The sequence below is a fragment of the Babylonia areolata genome, chromosome 31, assembly GCF_041734735.1.
Source record: "Babylonia areolata isolate BAREFJ2019XMU chromosome 31, ASM4173473v1, whole genome shotgun sequence".
NCBI classification, from domain to species: domain Eukaryota; kingdom Metazoa; phylum Mollusca; class Gastropoda; order Neogastropoda; family Buccinidae; genus Babylonia; species Babylonia areolata.
Genome location: NC_134906.1, coordinates 27,134,565 through 27,152,064, shown reverse-complemented (window position 1 = coordinate 27,152,064; position 17,500 = coordinate 27,134,565). Strand labels below are relative to the sequence as shown.

The window sequence follows — 17,500 nt, the reverse complement described above, 5'->3', positions numbered from 1 at the left end:
TTGGGTGAACTAGTCTGCTTTGCTATTCTGTAGCAACGTTTCATATACAAGTGCATTTAACTCCCTGTTCTTCAATCTCTACATTCACTGCAAAATGGCAGGACAACTGGGGCTTTAATGTAACAAGATTATTAAAATCATATATAATTTGAAAAAGCATTCTTTCACAACACAAAAAGTATTTGCATAACTAGTTTTTGTTTGATTTAGTCTGTCAACAGCAACAGTGATTTTGATATTAACATAGACTCTGCCAGTCATTAAGAAATTAAGATACTGGCAAAAGTAAGAGTCCAGAAGATGACATGAAAAGCATGGTCACTGACATTGACAATGGCTGAATGAGTCAGTGGTGACTAATGCAGTCCCTATAGCTGTTCTCTTTTCTTCCTCTTCTTCCGCACTGATGGGCCGCAACTCCCATGCTCACTTTAACAAGAATGGGCTTTTATGTCAATGACCACTTTTTACCCTGATGTTTTGGCAGCCATACTCCATTTGGGGGAATGTGCATTCTCTGTGTTTCTATCAAAAAACAAAAAGACAAATGCTGCCAAGGATTACAGAACCTTTTTTTTTTATATGCTTCTAATGATCTAGTCTATATAATGTCTGCATATGTTTACACATGAAGAGGAGTAAGCAACAGCAGAGTACACATACACTGAACTGGGACAAAAAAATATTGAACAACCAGCCTCCCTTACTGGGATCAAACCCTGGACCCCGGATTAAAACTAATAAAAGGCTAATCATCTACTTGGCTATTTCACTAACTGGTTAAACACAGCATGGCTAACAATAAACATTTCTATTACAATATTTTGCAAACTGTGCTATGGTTCTTATTGTACATGATAACTCTTATCTGAAACTAACTATGACTTAACTGTACCTACACAATACATGACAGGTCACACCCCTTCTTTGTTCCTGACTCTCTTTAGTTTTCTCAGTATTATGTGCACATAACTGACAAATACTGTTCCAAAGATGTTTTTCTTTATATCTAAGCATTTTTCTTGATTAGAATAGTGTTTTGTGGCTGACTGTTTTTTTTAAAAGATGTTACTTGAAGTTACCCTTAAAAGACTTCTAGTTCGGGCCGACTGTGCACAACCTTAAGATGTTGTTTTATCAACAGTGTTGCACTAAACTGCCAGTAATCCTGGTACTGTTGTACTCGTAGCATTCAATGTTTGTGAAATGTTTTCCTGGCCCATAAAGTCATACCAAAGGTGTTCATCAAGGAAAAGTCTTGTGAAGAAAGCCACTACAGTTTTCTTTCTGAAGAGCAAAAATGATTGGGTAGAGCAAATGAAACGTAAAAAAATATATATTCGCAGCTTAGTCACGATGAATCCCTGATCGCATAATGTAAATGAATAACAATAAAGATGCTGGTGTATCTAGATGAGAAGATCAGTCATGAACTGATGAAATGTTCCGTTCTTTAGACTGCAGACAGTCTGTGTACATCTGGATGTCTGCGTTGTCTCGATATCTTAAAACAGCTACGACATGAAAAATATATTTATGAAAATAATATACCGTTTGTTTTCTTGATACACTGCAATGCCCATGGATTCGAAAAGGAAGTCGTGTCACATGTCATGTACATCATTCTCGTAAGCTACAGAAAACCCAAGCATCCAACTTACCTTGAAAGCATTCTTTTCTGAGTTTAGTTAGGTCGATTTTGTCCGCATTTAACAAGTCCTCGAACTTCTTCAGCCTGCACAAAATTAACAATAAATGTTACAGAATATATATTACCTAACTGAAAACAATAAGCTCAACAAATGTTACTCGAGGGGCGTTTCTGTCTGTCGTCTGCCCGATTACCTTGCTTTGAAGGCCGCCATCATGTGTTGACATTAACGGCGCATGCGTACAGACCGTTGAGTTCAGTATTTGTTCCTCCGTTGTGAACCTCTGTGGTTGTACTGTGGTAAGACACCTTCGCTTTATGTTTATCGTTTTACAACTCTGCTCATAATAATGATTTGAAGAAGTTTTTGTAACCTAGCTTCTACACGATATGAAAGACTTTAATGATAGACAGAAGTGACATAATAATGCATAGTTATACAATATATCATTTCCCGGGACTTTAGAAAGTTTTTTTATACGATCCTTCTCAACTCAGTGATGAAAACGACAACAGCGACAACAACAACAACAACCACACACACACACACTGACAAAATAAAGTAAAATGAAATGAAAAAAACAACAACAAAAAAACAAAAAACAAAAACGAAAAACAAAAAAACCTCACTGCAGTATAGGTCCCATAAAATTCTGCTCACTACTTCCCACAAAATGTTAACCTAACCCTAATGCTAACCCTAATCCTAATGCTAACCCTAACCCTAATACCAACCCCAACCCTTACCAAGTTCTAAACTTAACCCTAACCCTAACCCTAACGCTAACACTATACCCTTAACCGAAAACCTAACCCTAACGCTAATCCTAACTCTAACCCAAATTCAAACCCTAACCCTAACCATACCGTAACCCTAACCCTAGCCCTAATCATAATGCTAACCCTAACCCTAACCCAAAACCCAACCTAACCCTAACACTAATCGTAACCCCAACGCTCACCCTAACCCTGAGCTAACCCTAACCCTAACACAAACCCTAATGCTAACCCCAGCCTAGCCCTTACCATAATGCTAACAGTAACCTTAACCATAACCTAACCCTAACCTTACCCAAACGCTCACCCTAACCATAACCCTAAACCTAACCTTAACCCTAATGCTAAACCTAATCCTAACCAAACCCTAACCCTAACCTAAGCCTAATCATAATCTAACGCTAACCCTAACCCTAAAGCTAACCCTAATGCTAAACCGAACCCTAACCCTAAGCTAACCCTAACCTTAAACCGAACCTTAAAGCTAACCCTAACCTAACCGCAACCCTAACTGTAACCGTAACGTACCCTAATCCTAACATAACCTAAATGCTAACCCAAACCCTAACTCTTACCCTAAACCTTACCCTAACCCTAAACATACAGGAAACTATATATATATATATATAGATATATATATATATACAGTTAGGTCACTTGGAACAACCTGTATGTTTTAATGGGTGATATTTCTATTGGAACTGTTATATTTTAAACCACTCTGAGCAAAATCATTTTGATTAGGTGCTGTATAAAAAATATATCATGTTTCACCATTTTGAATTTGGGAATTAGATACCATGCAAAATGTAATGAAAAATTATGGGAAAATATTTTTCAAGCCCAAATCTGATTTTCATGAGCTAATAAGTTTAATGATGGAGAAGTTCTAGCATGGTTGCAGTGACACCTTTTTGATGGACCAAGAAGTCTTCACTTGAATTCTGCTTTGGTTCTGATCACAGATATTCATTTTGTGTCCAAGCTACTGAAAAGAATTGTTTTATCTCAGTTTCTAACCCATCTTCCAAAAAATTGACTTTGGCACATTTTTCAGACCCAGTCACAGTATGGAGACAGCTTTGCTTACAGTTTTCAATGACCTGCTTGTTGCAGGTGATTCTACTCAGATTTCTGTTTTGACGCTTCTCGGTTTAAGTGCTGCTTCCGATACAATCAATCACAGTATTCTGTTAGAGCGTCTGAATCTTCGCTTTGGTGTTGAGGATACGGCACTTCACTTCTTTGAGTCATATCTGACTGAAAGAAAGCAGGTTGTCTCCATCCTGAGTCTGATCCATCTCCTCTTCCGTATGTAGTGCCCCAGGGCTTGGTTCTGGGGCCGATTTTGTTCATTCTGTACGCCCACCCTTTGTCTGAGGAGACTTCCAATCACAACATTCAGCACCATATACTTGCTGATGACACTGAAATGTACAAATCTGGTGATCGATCTCATTCTGACATTTTGTTTTCTATTATGTGATCCTGTGAAGGCTTGGACCCTAGTAGGCTAAACAAGTTACAGTTGGATGAGGATAAAACTGAAGTAATTCTTGTTGACTTTTCCAACCCCAAAGAGCTTCCGTCATCTCTGCCTCTTGAAGGACAGAGAAACATCCCCTTTTCCAGCAAAGCTCGTAATTTGGTATTGTCGTTGACAGTAAGCTTTCAATGAAAGATCAGGTTTAAAAAATTTGCTAAGTTGCCTTCTTTAAAATCTGCAGAATAGCTTCTTTCAGACCATTTTTGACTGTTGACACAACAAAGACCCTTGTTACAACCCTTGTTCTCTCACAGTTAGATTACAGCAATTCTCTGTCAGCAGGTCTCCCCCAGAAGTACATTGAAAAAAATCAAAAAGTGATGAATTGTGCTGCCTGCCTTGTCTTCAAGGCATGCAAACATGACCACATCTCTCCCCTCCTCGCAGAACTGCACTTTCAGAAATCAGTACAAGATTGCCATTATTTGTTATAATGTCATTTCTGGCTCTGCTTCTGCTTATCTTCAGGAACTCCTCCAGATCTACATTCCGTCTTGGTCTCTGCGTTCCTCCTGTGAAACTTGGATTTTTTTGCATACCAAACAGGCAAAAGAAATCCATTGGGAATGTGCTTTCTCTTTCATTGGACCTGTCATCTGGAACAGACTTCCTTATTCTGTCCGACATGCTCAGTCTTTGTCTTCGTTCATATCAGCTCTGAAAACTCACCTTTTCCACAGTTGTTATGATCAGTTTTTTCCACCCTGTGTGTCTGTCTGCGATTGTTGGTGGGTGGAGAAAGGATTGGGGCTGTATTGGTACGAATGCCTCTGTGTGTGTGTGTGTGTGTGTGTGACATGCTTATTTTGTGATGCATAAATGAATGTTATGAAATGTATTTGCATCAATGTATGTGTAATTGTATTTGTAAATGCTCTGGGCTTTCCAGAGATAGGGTGTCGAAATATTCATTGCTATTATTAAGGAGACAGGCACTTGCCATTCTGAACACTAAAGTGTGTGTGTGTGTGTGTGTGTGTGTGCGTGCATGCGTGTGTTGTGTGTGTGTGTGTGTGTGTGTGTGTGAGAGAGAGAGAGAGAGAGAGAGAGAGAGAGAGAGAGAGAGAGAGAGAGACAGAGATTTTACTTTGCCCCCTCATGTGCACTTTCAGGAGATAGATTTTCACTTTTAATATCAATACCGCCACTCGCTTACAACTTAAGACTAAGTATTGCATTCTGATTTATTCTTCAGTTTCAAGACCCACTTGCTCTTTCCTTCCACCTCCCATATGCCCTGCCCTACCCTACCACATGCCCTACCCAACCTCTCCCATGTGCCCTGCCCTGCCTCTCCCACGTACCCTTCCCTACCCCTTTCACGTGAACCTACCCTTCCGCTCCCACGTGCCCTGCCCTACCATACCCACATGCCCTTCCCCTCCCACGTGCCCTGCCCCACTTCTCCCACATTCTCTTCCCTACCCCTTCCATGTGCCCTACCCTTCCCCTCCCACGTGCCCTACTCTACCCCTTCCATGTGCCCTACCCTTCCCCTCCCACGTGCCCTACTCTACCCCTTCCATGTGCCCTACCCTTCCCCTCCCACGTGCCCTACTCTACCCCTTCCATGTGCCCTACCCTTCCCCTCCCACGTGCCCTACTCTACCCCTTCCATGTGCCCTACCCTTCCCCTCCCACGTGCCCTACTCTACCCCTTCCACGTGCCCTACCCTACCCCTCCCACATTCCCTACTCTACCCCTTCCACGTGCCCTACCCTACCCCTCCCACGTGCCCTACCCTACCCCTCCCACATTCCCCACGTGCCCTACCCTACCCCTCCCACATTCCCTACTCTACCCCTCCCACGTGCCCTACCCTACCCCTCCCACATTCCCTACTCTACCCCTCCCACGTGCCCTACCCTACCCCTCCCACATTCCCTACTCTACCCCTCCCACATTCCCTACTCTACCCCTCCCACGTGCCCTACCCTACCCCTCCCACATTCCCTACTCTACCCCTCCCACGTGCCCTACCCTGCCCCTCCCATGTGCCCTACCCTACCCCTCCCACATTCCCTACTCTACCCCTCCCACGTGCCCTACCCTACCCCTCCCACATTCCCTACTCTACCCCTCCCACGTGCCCTACCCTACCCCTCCCACATTCCCTACTCTACCCCTCCCACGTGCCCTACCCTAACCCTCCCACATGCCCTGCCCCACCCCTCCCACATTCCCTTCCCTACCCCTTCCACATGCCCTTTCTTACCCTATCCCTCCCACGTGCCCTATCCTACTCCTCCCACATACCCATCCCACGTGCCCTGCCCTACCACTCCCACGTGCCCTGCCCTGCCACTCCCATGTGCCAAGCCCTGCCTCTCCTATGTGCCCTGCCCTACCCTAGTGCCCTGCCCTACCCTCCCACGTGCCCAGCCCTGCCTCTCCCAAGTGCCCCGCCCTACCCTATCCCTCACATGTGCCCTGCCTTGCCCTACCCTCCCATGTGCCCTGCCCTGCCCTGCCACTCCCATGTAACCTGCCCTACCCTCCCTTGTGCCCTACCCTACCCTGACCTACCCCTCCCACATGCTCTGCCCTACCATCCCTTTCCCACGTGCCCTACCCTTCCCCTCCCACATGCCGTGGCCTACCCCTCCCACATGCCCTGCCCTACCCCTCCCATGTGCCCTACCCTACCGCTCCCACGCGCCCTGCCCTCCCACGCGCCCTGCCCTACCCTACCTACCCCTCCCACATGCGCTGCCCTACCCTCCCTTTCCCATGTGCCCTGCCCTACTCTCCCATGTGCCCTTCCCTACCCTACCCCTCTCTTGTGCCCTACCCTACCCCTCCCACGTGCCTTGCCCTACCTTCCCATGTGCCCTGCCCTACCCTACCCCTCTTATGTGCCCTACCCTACCCTTCCCATGTGTCCTACCCCTCCCACGTGCCCTGCCCTACCTTCCCATGTGCCCTGCCCTACCCTACCCCTCTTACGTGCCCTACCCTACTTCTCCCATGTGTCCTACCCTTCCCACGCGCCCTGCCCTACACATATGCCCTTCCCTACCCCTCCCACATGCCCTGCCCTACCCTCTCCAACTTACCCTACCCTACCCTTTACCCTGACCCCCCACTTGTCCTTCCCACCATCCTCCCATTTACCTTACCCCCTCCAACTTACCCTTTTCTACCTCCTTCGGCTCGCCCATCACTACCCCCACTTACCCAGCCCCCTCCCACTTGCCGTACCTACCTTCTCCCTCTTTCCCTACACTACCCCCACTTACCCTACACTACCCCCACTTACCCTACACTATCCCCACTTACCCTATTGTATCCTACCACTTCCCACTTGCCCTAACCTATTCCCTTCTGTAACAATTACCCTTGTTTGTAAACAGGAACATCGATAAACTAACTTCCCATGTGTTTTAATTATGGAGCTGTTCCCCTTTATATTTCTATGTGTCACCTTCCGGGTAAACAACAGGTGGATTAAAATGATGGCAACAAGTTATATGGCCGGAGCGTTATCATCCAAAACATGTACGACTGATTGATCTTTAAATTAAGAGTACAACACTAAAACACTCAACACCTTTCATTTGCCCTGCTCTACCACTTCCCACCTGCCCAACACTATCCCCTCCCACTTACCACATCTTGCCCCCTCCCACTTACCATATCCATATTCTATCCCCTCCCACTTGCTCTACCCAACTCCCTCCCAGCAAAATCTAACAAATATGAAAGTTGTAAAAAAAATAAATTAAAAAAAAAAAGGAAAAAAAGAGACAAATGTTTCAGTGAAATTTGAAATACATTTTTATTCGAAAAAAATGCTTCATGCAAAACTCACAATGAAGGTTCATAGTCATTTGTCAAAGGGATTCTTTTTTTAGAATATTCCAGAAATAATTGTTGTTGTTTTTCGTTGACGGACGAAAAAGGATGAAAGTGTCTACATAATTATACAATATGGAGATAACATTTCTAAATCTACAGCTGTTTTATACATTCATGAAATGTAGGACTGGCCAAAAAAGAGCTGGGACTGAAGGAAGAGGAAGATTGGGGAGACAGAAACAAGAGAGGGAGAGGGAGAGGGAGAGAGAGAGAGAGAGAGAGAGAGAGAGCGCTAAGTATACGGAAGTTGATGATGAGAATGGGAGGGTCCCTTTAGAAAAATAATCATTCTCTGCACAAAACAACAACAGATCATTTTCTGAACAGTCTGTAATGTACATAGGTGGGAGTGGGGGTGGGGGTGAGGGGCATATGCACCTGAACACTTTGTCACGTACATACATGTGGGGAATACACACATAACTGGTAAAATTGAACACCCCATTCTGCCTCCGCACACGAACATCAAGGCATGATCATGAGCACTTCCAGAGCACCTGTCCAGAAATTCACTCTTTACGCTCAATGACAGAATGCGGATGTGCACATAGCTCGCTACACATCCTTCCACTGCCATAATTCAACACTCAGGCAACATGAAGTAGTTCGATGGGTCCAGGGCCAAAAGCATTCCCCAAAACATGCGGACGGATGCAGTCAAACACAGAGGGCGCTCTGCAGAGCACACACACCTGCCAACAGTTGTCTACCTTTTCCACAAGTATATCCTCCTTCATCTTGGATAATAATATAATTACAACTTCTAAAAATATATCCACAGAATCTGAAACCAAGTCTCGCACTCGTTATCACTTTTTGTTTGCCCTATCTCCCAATGGTGAAATACCCTTTAAAAGATTTCCTGGCCACAGAAACTGATCTGCTCCATCAGCCAAATTCATCATCCGGTCCATGGCTCAAAGCCAAAAAGTCCATCCGCTAAACTCTAGGAAGAACTGTCCACAACTTTTTGCAAACTCAAAGAAAGAAGGAGAAGAAACCAAACTGACCTTTCTGGGAGAAGTAAAAATGAAACAAGGTAAAATGCGACTGTGGTTAAAAGTTTGAGTAAGGCTTTGTAAATAATGTTGCACTGCTGCATACCATATTTTACGGACTATTGGCGATACTCAGTTCTGACCTGTGCTCACTATAATACTGCACTTAATATATGGTTAAAGTCTGTTGAAACGCTGTTGGAAGTATGACACTTGTGGTGGTGAAAACAAATCAGGAATGAAAAATTCCCATGTACAACACATGCAGCATCCAGGAGGAAGTACTGGCCAACACCGACAGCAGTGGAAACCAAGCTGTACGGCACCCTGGAGGAGCTGCGATGGACGGTAGCATTCATTGAGGACACTGGGCTGCTCATCTAACAGGAGGCGAACGAGGGAGAAGAATCAGAATCAGAATGAAAACGACAGGCGCAATAGCCGAGTGGTTAAAGCGTTGGACTGTCAATCTGAGGGTCCCGGGTTCGAATCACAGTGACGGCGCCTGGTGGGTTGAAGGGTGAAGATTTTTCCGATCTCCCAGGTCAACATATGTGCAGACCTGCTAGTGCCTGAACCCCTTTCGTTTGTATATGCAAGCAGAAGATCAAAAACGCACGTTAGAGATCCTGTAATCCATGTCAGCGTTCGGTGGGTTATGGCAACAAGAACATACCCAGCATGCACACCCCGAAAACGGAGTATGGCTGCCTACATGGCGGGGTAAAAACGGTCATACACGTAAAAGCCCACTTGTGTGCATACGAGTGAACGTGGGAGTTGCAGCCCACGAACGCAGAAGAAGAAGAAGAAGAAGAAGAAGAATGAAAACAGCTCAGGATCACTCAAACATCACAGCTGGGGGGAAGAAGGGACAGGATGTATTCAAGGCGGCAGAAATCAACACAGCACACAGCGAACAGATGGTGCAGCATGGGAAGAGAGTTGTAATAATAACACTAAGGCCTCTGACATCAACTTTGGCTGAAGATGCGAAGATGACCGTGGCAGTGACAGCGAGTGACCAATCAATGCTCCACTTACCGTCTATCGTTTTGATGCGCTCCTTATAGTATGCTGCACTTTGTTAAAATCATAATTTGGGGGGATAAATTTGGAGGGCTCGTATTACGATCCAAAACGTCTAATCGTCAGTAGAATGTGGTATAACTTTATCCACACCAGAAGCTTTCCTGGTGATGGGTTTTTTCTTTTTTCTTTTTTTTTTTTTGGCCATGGACACATCCGGCAGTGAAAACATCAACCTGCTTCCCAGCCAATTAAACTGCACCAGACAGAACTATGCAAACATTCATAGAACTAAAAATACCTTAGTACATGTGTGTGTTTGCTTGCTATGCAATCATGGGATCACGCCTGTATGGACGGTTGTGAGCATATGTGAATGTTGTCAGCAATTCTGGAAGTTTGATGGGTGTCATGATCAAGAATTGTAAATATATTGCGAAATTTTTCAGAGAAAAAAAGGTATGGTGTGAGTGAGTGTGTGTGAGTACAAGTGTTGTCTGTGTAAATGCTTGTAAGCATGCGCATGTTTCTCTGAGAGCGAGTATTTATACCTGCAAGGTTAGTGACACTACTGATATGATACAAACAACCACATTGCACACACATGCACTTAGCTTGCCACTCTTCAAAGATCATTTGCAGAGGTAGTGCCAGCACTTAAGTTCATTTCTCAATACTCCTGACAATATATATCAGTATTGTTCCATAATTTTTACAGAGCAAAATTTCACTATTATACTAAGGGCAAAAGGCAGCTAAAAAACAGTGCAATTATCATTTGAGTAGACACTGTACTATAGTCTAAAATGATAAGATAATGAGCATCTTACCCATTAGACTGCTAAAATACCATTCGCTAAATCAAATGTTATGAAAATTTTAAAAGTACAAAAAGTTTTACAAAACCATCAAATGCATGACTCGTTAACTGATCACTAAGTCAAAAACCTGTAAAAACAGAAATCACATGACTTGCGACACACCTCATATACACGGATGATACTTTTGGTGTGATACCGTGTTACTTATTAGCTGACACTTCTGCATATGGTACAATGTACACAGTTTCAAAACCAACATTATAATAACCAATCAAAAGAGTAACCGATAAATGCATTACACGACATTAAATCAATCCATCTAGAACATCACAAACAATTTCCAATTACAAAAAAAAAAAAAAAGTGATTTCTGGTCTATTTCATGGCATTCAAGCAAAACATCTGATTCAAAAGCGGATTACATTGCGAACTGCACAAGCAATGGCTTGGTCTCTGTCTTTGTCAGTCTACAAAAATGCACTCAGTTGTTCCAAAAAAACCCAACAACATCATTGTCAAATCTCTGTTGTCTTCTCATGAACACACTTTTCAAGAAAGAAAAAATCTGTAGATTACAAAAAATTGTGGAAAAAAAAGGAGTAAAAATCAAAGCCAAAACAAGAACACACACATATATACATATATATATATATATATATATATATATATATATACACACACACAATCTCACTACCTAATTGCCAGAGAAAAAACAGCACAAACAGTACATCACAGACGGTCACTGAGGAAAAGAGAAAACCATGTCAAAAAGAAAGAGGAATGAAATGGGAAGGCAGAAAAAAGATAGTAGTGGAGGAATGAAAAACAAAACAAACAAAAGGCAGAAATAAAGAGAATAATAGAAAAGAGGAAATTTCTTGCACATAATTTCCAGAAGGTGGGGATGCTGTTTATGCTGAAAGACCCCTGGCAATTCATGGAGGAATTTAAGAAAAAAAGACAATCAGAAACTCATAAAAAGCATCATTTTACACCTTACAGAGAAATGCTTTCCTAAATAAATTTTGATTTCCAAGAAGTTAATACTGTTTTCTGTAATATGGATGCACAAAACCATTTGCCAAATGTGGATGTAAAAATGTGTGTGTGTGTGTGTGTGTGTGCTGCATGCATGTAAGGATGTACATGTTGAAAATGATTCTTGTCTCAACTTGTATTAAAACAGTCAAACACAATGCTGTTTCGGTTCTACTTATATTTCACAAACACCGCAAACAGGTCCATTCAGACAGTTACACTCCTCTCACAATACTCTCGATCAACAAAGCACATGCACTTTCAACAGATTAAAGTGACACTGTCCAAAAGAAGTTATCAAATACTTTCAATTTTAGCTTTGTTTGAGAAAACAAACAATTATGAAGTGCTTAAATGAAATAACACCATTCATAGGAAATGTTGGAAAATACTTTTTAATATGAACGGTAATATTTCATTCGCTTCATAATTCCATTTTCTCAAACACAGGAAAAACAGAAAGAGGTTGCTAACTTCTTTTGGACAGTTTCTGAAGTAGCACCATATCATGAGAATTATCAACTCTCTCCCCTCGCTCTCTGCATTTTCTGTGATGGCATGGCCTGATGTCTATTCATGACATGAATACAGAAAACACACACACATTCGATGAATACTTATGTTGGTTTTTTTTTTCTTCTGCTGCCTCAGTTTTCAGCAACCAAGCATCTGACCCAATCACATCAGCATGACTTAGCAAACAGACAGGAAGATGAACAGACAGGGAGACAAACAGGCGGATATCGGTTGACAGCAGAAACAGAACTCAAGAAACTAAACTGCATTTAACAACAGCAAAGCAGCAGCGAAAGACAGATTTTTTTTTTTTAATGCATTGCTATGCACTCTTGTAAGCAGTTCTATAATTTTGAGGATGAACTGTTGGTAGTCATTTTCTTTTCTTAACTCTCTCCATACGAACGGTGAAAGAGACGACGTTAACAGATTTTCACCCCAGTTACCATCATCAAAATATTGCACGCGGAAGGCTCTTATACTGAAGAGGTGAATGTTGACAAAGAATACCACAATTCTGACGACGGAAGCTAAAGGTTGGGTCATTCAGACACCCACTGGACATCCGAGGGGTCTGTGTAGAGGAGAAGAGAGGACTGTCCGTACTGAGTGAGTTAAAAAAAAACAAAATAAAAAAAACACAAAAACAGTGGTCATTTTCTTTAAAAAAAAAAAATTCAAAAATTTTTTTTATTTTTTAATGTTCAATGGAGATGAAGAAGGTGATGATGATGTTACGGAGATCCACGTGTGGCTGCACAACAGGGCTCACTCTACACGTCCTTTCACAATTCATTCTGCATTCTGCGTCTGACATCAGCCAGGCTCATGAGAGGTGTGAACACCTGTGCAGTGCTGGTCAGAATAATAAGCAGCAACACTCTACGACACACACTGGAGATGGATGCCAATCGAGTAATGTAGTCCCCACTTTTTCTTTCCAGCCTATGGCACACTCTAGTTTTTGGTTGGACTCAAAAATACCAACACGTCTATTTGGACTAATGTGATGTGTGCTGAACCCACAACCTCATATCAGTCAGTCTTGTGACACTAAACACTGTATCAAAAAAAGCTCAAATATGTTTTTGTATTTTGTATTTCTTTTTATCACAACAGATTTCTGTGTGAAATTCGAGCTGCTCTCCCCAGGGAGAGTGTGTTGCTACACTACAGCGCCACCCATTTTTTTTTGTATTTTTTCCTGCGTGCAGTTTTATTTGTTTTTCCTATCGAAGTGGATTTTTCTATAGAACAACCCTTTTGTTGCCGTGGGTTCTTTTACATGTGCTAAATGCATGCTGCACACGGGACCTTGGTTTATCGTCCCATCCGAATGACTAGCGTCCAGACCTCCACTCAAGGTCTAGTGGAGGGGGAGAAAATATCGGCGGCTGAGCCGTGATTCGAACCAGTGCGCTCAGATTCTCTCGCTTCCTAGGTGGACACGTTACCTCTAGGCCATCACAGTGTGTGTGTGTGTGTGTGTGTGTGTGTGTGTGTGTATTCTGAGTTAGCATATGAATAAGCAAATATTTAGTTGTTTGAATTACAATCTGTATAAAGCAGGATTAGAGAGAGGCATATGTGAACAGCAATGCCCCTGTGCGTACATCTTACATGTTAGCAAATATGTGCTTTCATATCTTGTTCTACTGTCCTGCTTTCCTGTTTGTGCGTATGGTCATGATCAAATGTGACTGTCTATTTTTATGTATGTTTGTGCATGAATGCGTAGAAATGTGCACACACAAATACACATTAAAATGTGGTAACTGATATGTGTGTGGATATGCGTATGTTTCTCACATCGACATATCTGCATGAGCATTAGCATGTGAACAATTCATGAAAGCAATCTGTGACAGCACACATGCTGAGAGTTCATCTCTTTGCACATTCCACTTAATATATCAACAACAATGAGTTCAAGAAACAACGCCTCCAAAAAACGAAACATAAAATAACATCCTGGAACATGAGATTACAGAGAGAGAGAGAAAAAAAAAATTCAGTATCAACAATGCTAAAATACCATTCAAAACATGAAGATTACACGCAAAACACACACAGAAAAAAAAAAAAAAAAAAAATCAGCACCATTCATTGACGATGAGGGTTTTAGCGCAGGCATACACACCCTCTGTCCTAGCGTCCCAACCTCAAGGTCATAACTCCTCCTTGGTCATTTTTGCCTCCCCTGCCTTGTCGATGGCCACAGAGTCCTCGGTGTCGGAGATGTAGTTGGGTTCCCCAGTGTAGTGGGTTGGGTAGACCAGGAAGGGGTCAGCTGATAACGCCAGCAGGTTGCGAGGCTCGAACTGCAGCTTCCAGATGTCCCTGTACACACAGAAGGAGGTCCCTTTGCTTACTTCGGACAAAAAGGAAATTTTTTTTCCCTAAAATTACGTTTATCTAACATACTTACCGTGACCACTAGTGCAGACTCTGGCAGGGAGTCCGATTCCTATCCTGTGCAAACTACTACCCGCCTATGTGGAGAAAACAAAAGTAGCTACGGCTGATAACCTAAGTAGGTTACCTCCCCTGTGTATCCCTGACTGGCTTCCTCTTTTTCCGGCAGCCATCTTGACTCGTGATCCTTGAGCTACTGATACTGATACTGATACTAAGCCAGACAGAAAGAAACACACCACACTCCTTCAACCTAACCCCAGCCACATAAACTCACTCAGGATGACAATCACACATGATGGGCAGAACATGCTCTCTTACATCAGCACCAGACTAATTCACACAGAAACAAACACACCAAACTCCTTCAATCTTCACCTTCACCTATCCCGTAGTCTTGTGGACCGTTGGGGCGCCACAGGTGATCTGGCAACCAGCATCCTCCAATCCTCTCGGTTTTCTGACCTCCTGATTGTATTGCTCAACCTCAAGCCCGTCCATTCTGGGATGTTGTCCTCCCATCTCTTCCTCTGTCTGCCTCTCCTTCTCCCTCCTTGCACTGTGCCTTGCAGGAATGTCTTGGCAAGCCCTGATGATCTCATGACATGGCCATACCATTTAAGCTTGCGTCTCTTGACCAAGGTCAACAGGTCTTCGTAGGGCCCAATGACTTGCCTGATTCTGTTTCGAACTTCTTCGTTCGTGATATGATCTTTGTAGGAGATGCCCAGGAGTCTTCGAAAGCATCTCATCTCAGTGGACTGTATTCTCTTTTCTATTTCAGCTGTTAAGGTCCACGATTCACATGCATACAAGAGTATTGATGTCACCAGGGTACGCATCAGTCTGATCTTTGAGCCAAGTGCAATGTTCCGGTCGTTCCAGATGTACCTCAGTTTTGTGAGCGCCCTTCAAACCCAACACTTCAATCTAACCCCAGCAAAAAAAAAAAAACAAAACAAAACAAAAACAACCCCCCCCCCCCCCAAAAAAAAACAACAACAACAACAACCCAACTCACTCAGGATGACGGTCAAACATGATGGGCAGGAACTCGTCGACAGGCACCATCTTGGTCAGGGGTTTCTGGGCCAGGAGTTTGCGGGCGCCAGACCTGGAGAGGGCGTAGCTGAGGGTCCAGTAGGAGTAGTGGGGCCAGGCCAGGTACTGGCTGCCCTCCACCATGCGCTCCTCGCTCTTCATCAGGCGCTTTCGCCCCAGGTACCTGTTTGTGAGGGAAAGCTGTCTTTGACTTACTTGTGTAAACAAAGTGAGTCTATGTTTTAACCCGGTGTTCGGTTGTGTGTGTGTGTGTGTGTGTGTGTGTGTGTGTATCTCTGCGTGTCCGTGGTAAACTTTAACATTGACATTTTCTCTGCAAATACTTTGTCAGTTGACACCAAATTAGGCATAAAAATAGGAAAAATTCAATTCTTTCCAGTCATCTTGTTTAAAACAATATTGCACCTCTGGAATGGGCACAAAAAAATAAAAAATGAAGCCTTATTATTTGCAAACTGCATTAACTGTTATATTTATATTTTTTGTATTCTCTAAACTTGGCACTTTGATCTGATATTCTGACCCAACAAGAGCAGTCATTATTATTTGGATTACTACTTACACCAGGTCCCAGTCGGGGAAGAGACGATCCAGGTCAGACATGAGGTACCCCAGCTTTTTTCGGAAGTAAGGTTCGAACCTGATGTCATCTTCAAACAGCAACACTCGCTCATAGTCCTTCTGTATCATCTGCACAACAGGAAAATGGTACATGTTAAGATATTGTTTTCTTTCTGTCTTTCTATGTTTGTGAGCTGCAATTCTCATGCCCTCTCTTGTCTGTGAGAAAACTTTACCTCCATGACTATTTTGGCGTAACACTGCCATATAGGCAGCTGTATTCCGTTTTCAAGTGGTTTCCATGCTTGATATGTTTGTGTTCCTATAACCCAACGAACAGTGATATGTAACATGGGATTTTTTAGCATCATTAAAACATTAAAACCTACTAAGACAGGTGCAGTGGTCGAATGGTTAACTCACTCAGTACGGCCAGTCCTCTCTTCTCCTCTACACAGACCCCTCGGATGTCCAGTGGGTGTCTGAATGACCCAACCTTTAGCTTCCGTCGTCAGAACTATGGTATTCTTTGTCAACATTCACCTCTTCAGTATAAGAGCCTTCCACTTGCGATATTTTGATGATGGTAAATGGGATGAAACGCTGTTAACGTCGTCTCTTTCGCCGTTCGTATGGAGAGAGTTAAAGTGCTGGATTCTCACCCAAGTTTCCTGAGTTCGATCCTCGGTTTCAGCCCAACTGGTGGGTTAAGGGTGGAGATAATTCCCATCTTCCAGGTCATCCTATGTGGAGACCTGCCAGAGCCTGAACCCCCTTCACGTGCATACACAAGCAGAAGATCAAATACACTCGTTAAAGATCCTGTAATCCATGTCAGCGTTCGGTGGGTTATGGAAACAAGAACATACCCAGCGGCACACCCTGAAAACTTGAGTACAGCTGCGTACACGACTGGACTGAGCGGCGTTGGGAAATGCGAACTGAACTGGTGCAGACGATGGGGTTGTAAAAAAAAAAAAAGACAAAACAAAACACACAAAATAAACAATGAAAAACAAACGAAACATTAAAAAAACAACAAACAAACCCTCACCTCACACACACACACACATACACACACACTCAGACAGAAAGACACACACACACACACACACACTCAGACAGAAAGACACACACACACACACACACACTCAGACAGAAAGACACACACACACACACACACACTCAGACAGAAAGACACACACACACACACATACACACACACAC

The 17,500-nt window shown here is 43.2% G+C and overlaps 2 protein-coding genes across 2 annotated transcripts in view; both read right to left on the bottom strand.

The window, feature by feature from the left end:
- LOC143275868 (TBC1 domain family member 13-like) overlaps nt 1-1,865 on the bottom strand; it is a 24,094-nt gene extending 22,229 nt beyond the window's left edge. Inside the window, exons 1-2 of the mRNA XM_076580164.1 lie at nt 1,846-1,865; nt 1,662-1,735 (exon numbers count right to left, since the gene is read on the bottom strand). Coding sequence (XP_076436279.1) covers nt 1,662-1,735; nt 1,846-1,865 — 94 coding nt within the window. The remainder of the gene's footprint in view (nt 1-1,661; nt 1,736-1,845) is intronic.
- A 5,869-nt stretch (nt 1,866-7,734) lies between these two features.
- The window catches only part of LOC143275922 (procollagen galactosyltransferase 2-like), a 27,014-nt gene continuing 17,248 nt past the window's right edge, over nt 7,735-17,500 (bottom strand). The window contains exons 12-14 of the mRNA XM_076580258.1: nt 16,275-16,402; nt 15,672-15,875; nt 7,735-14,575 (exon numbers count right to left, since the gene is read on the bottom strand). Of these exons, the coding sequence (XP_076436373.1) occupies nt 14,404-14,575; nt 15,672-15,875; nt 16,275-16,402 (504 nt within the window). The 3' untranslated portion in view covers nt 7,735-14,403. The remainder of the gene's footprint in view (nt 14,576-15,671; nt 15,876-16,274; nt 16,403-17,500) is intronic.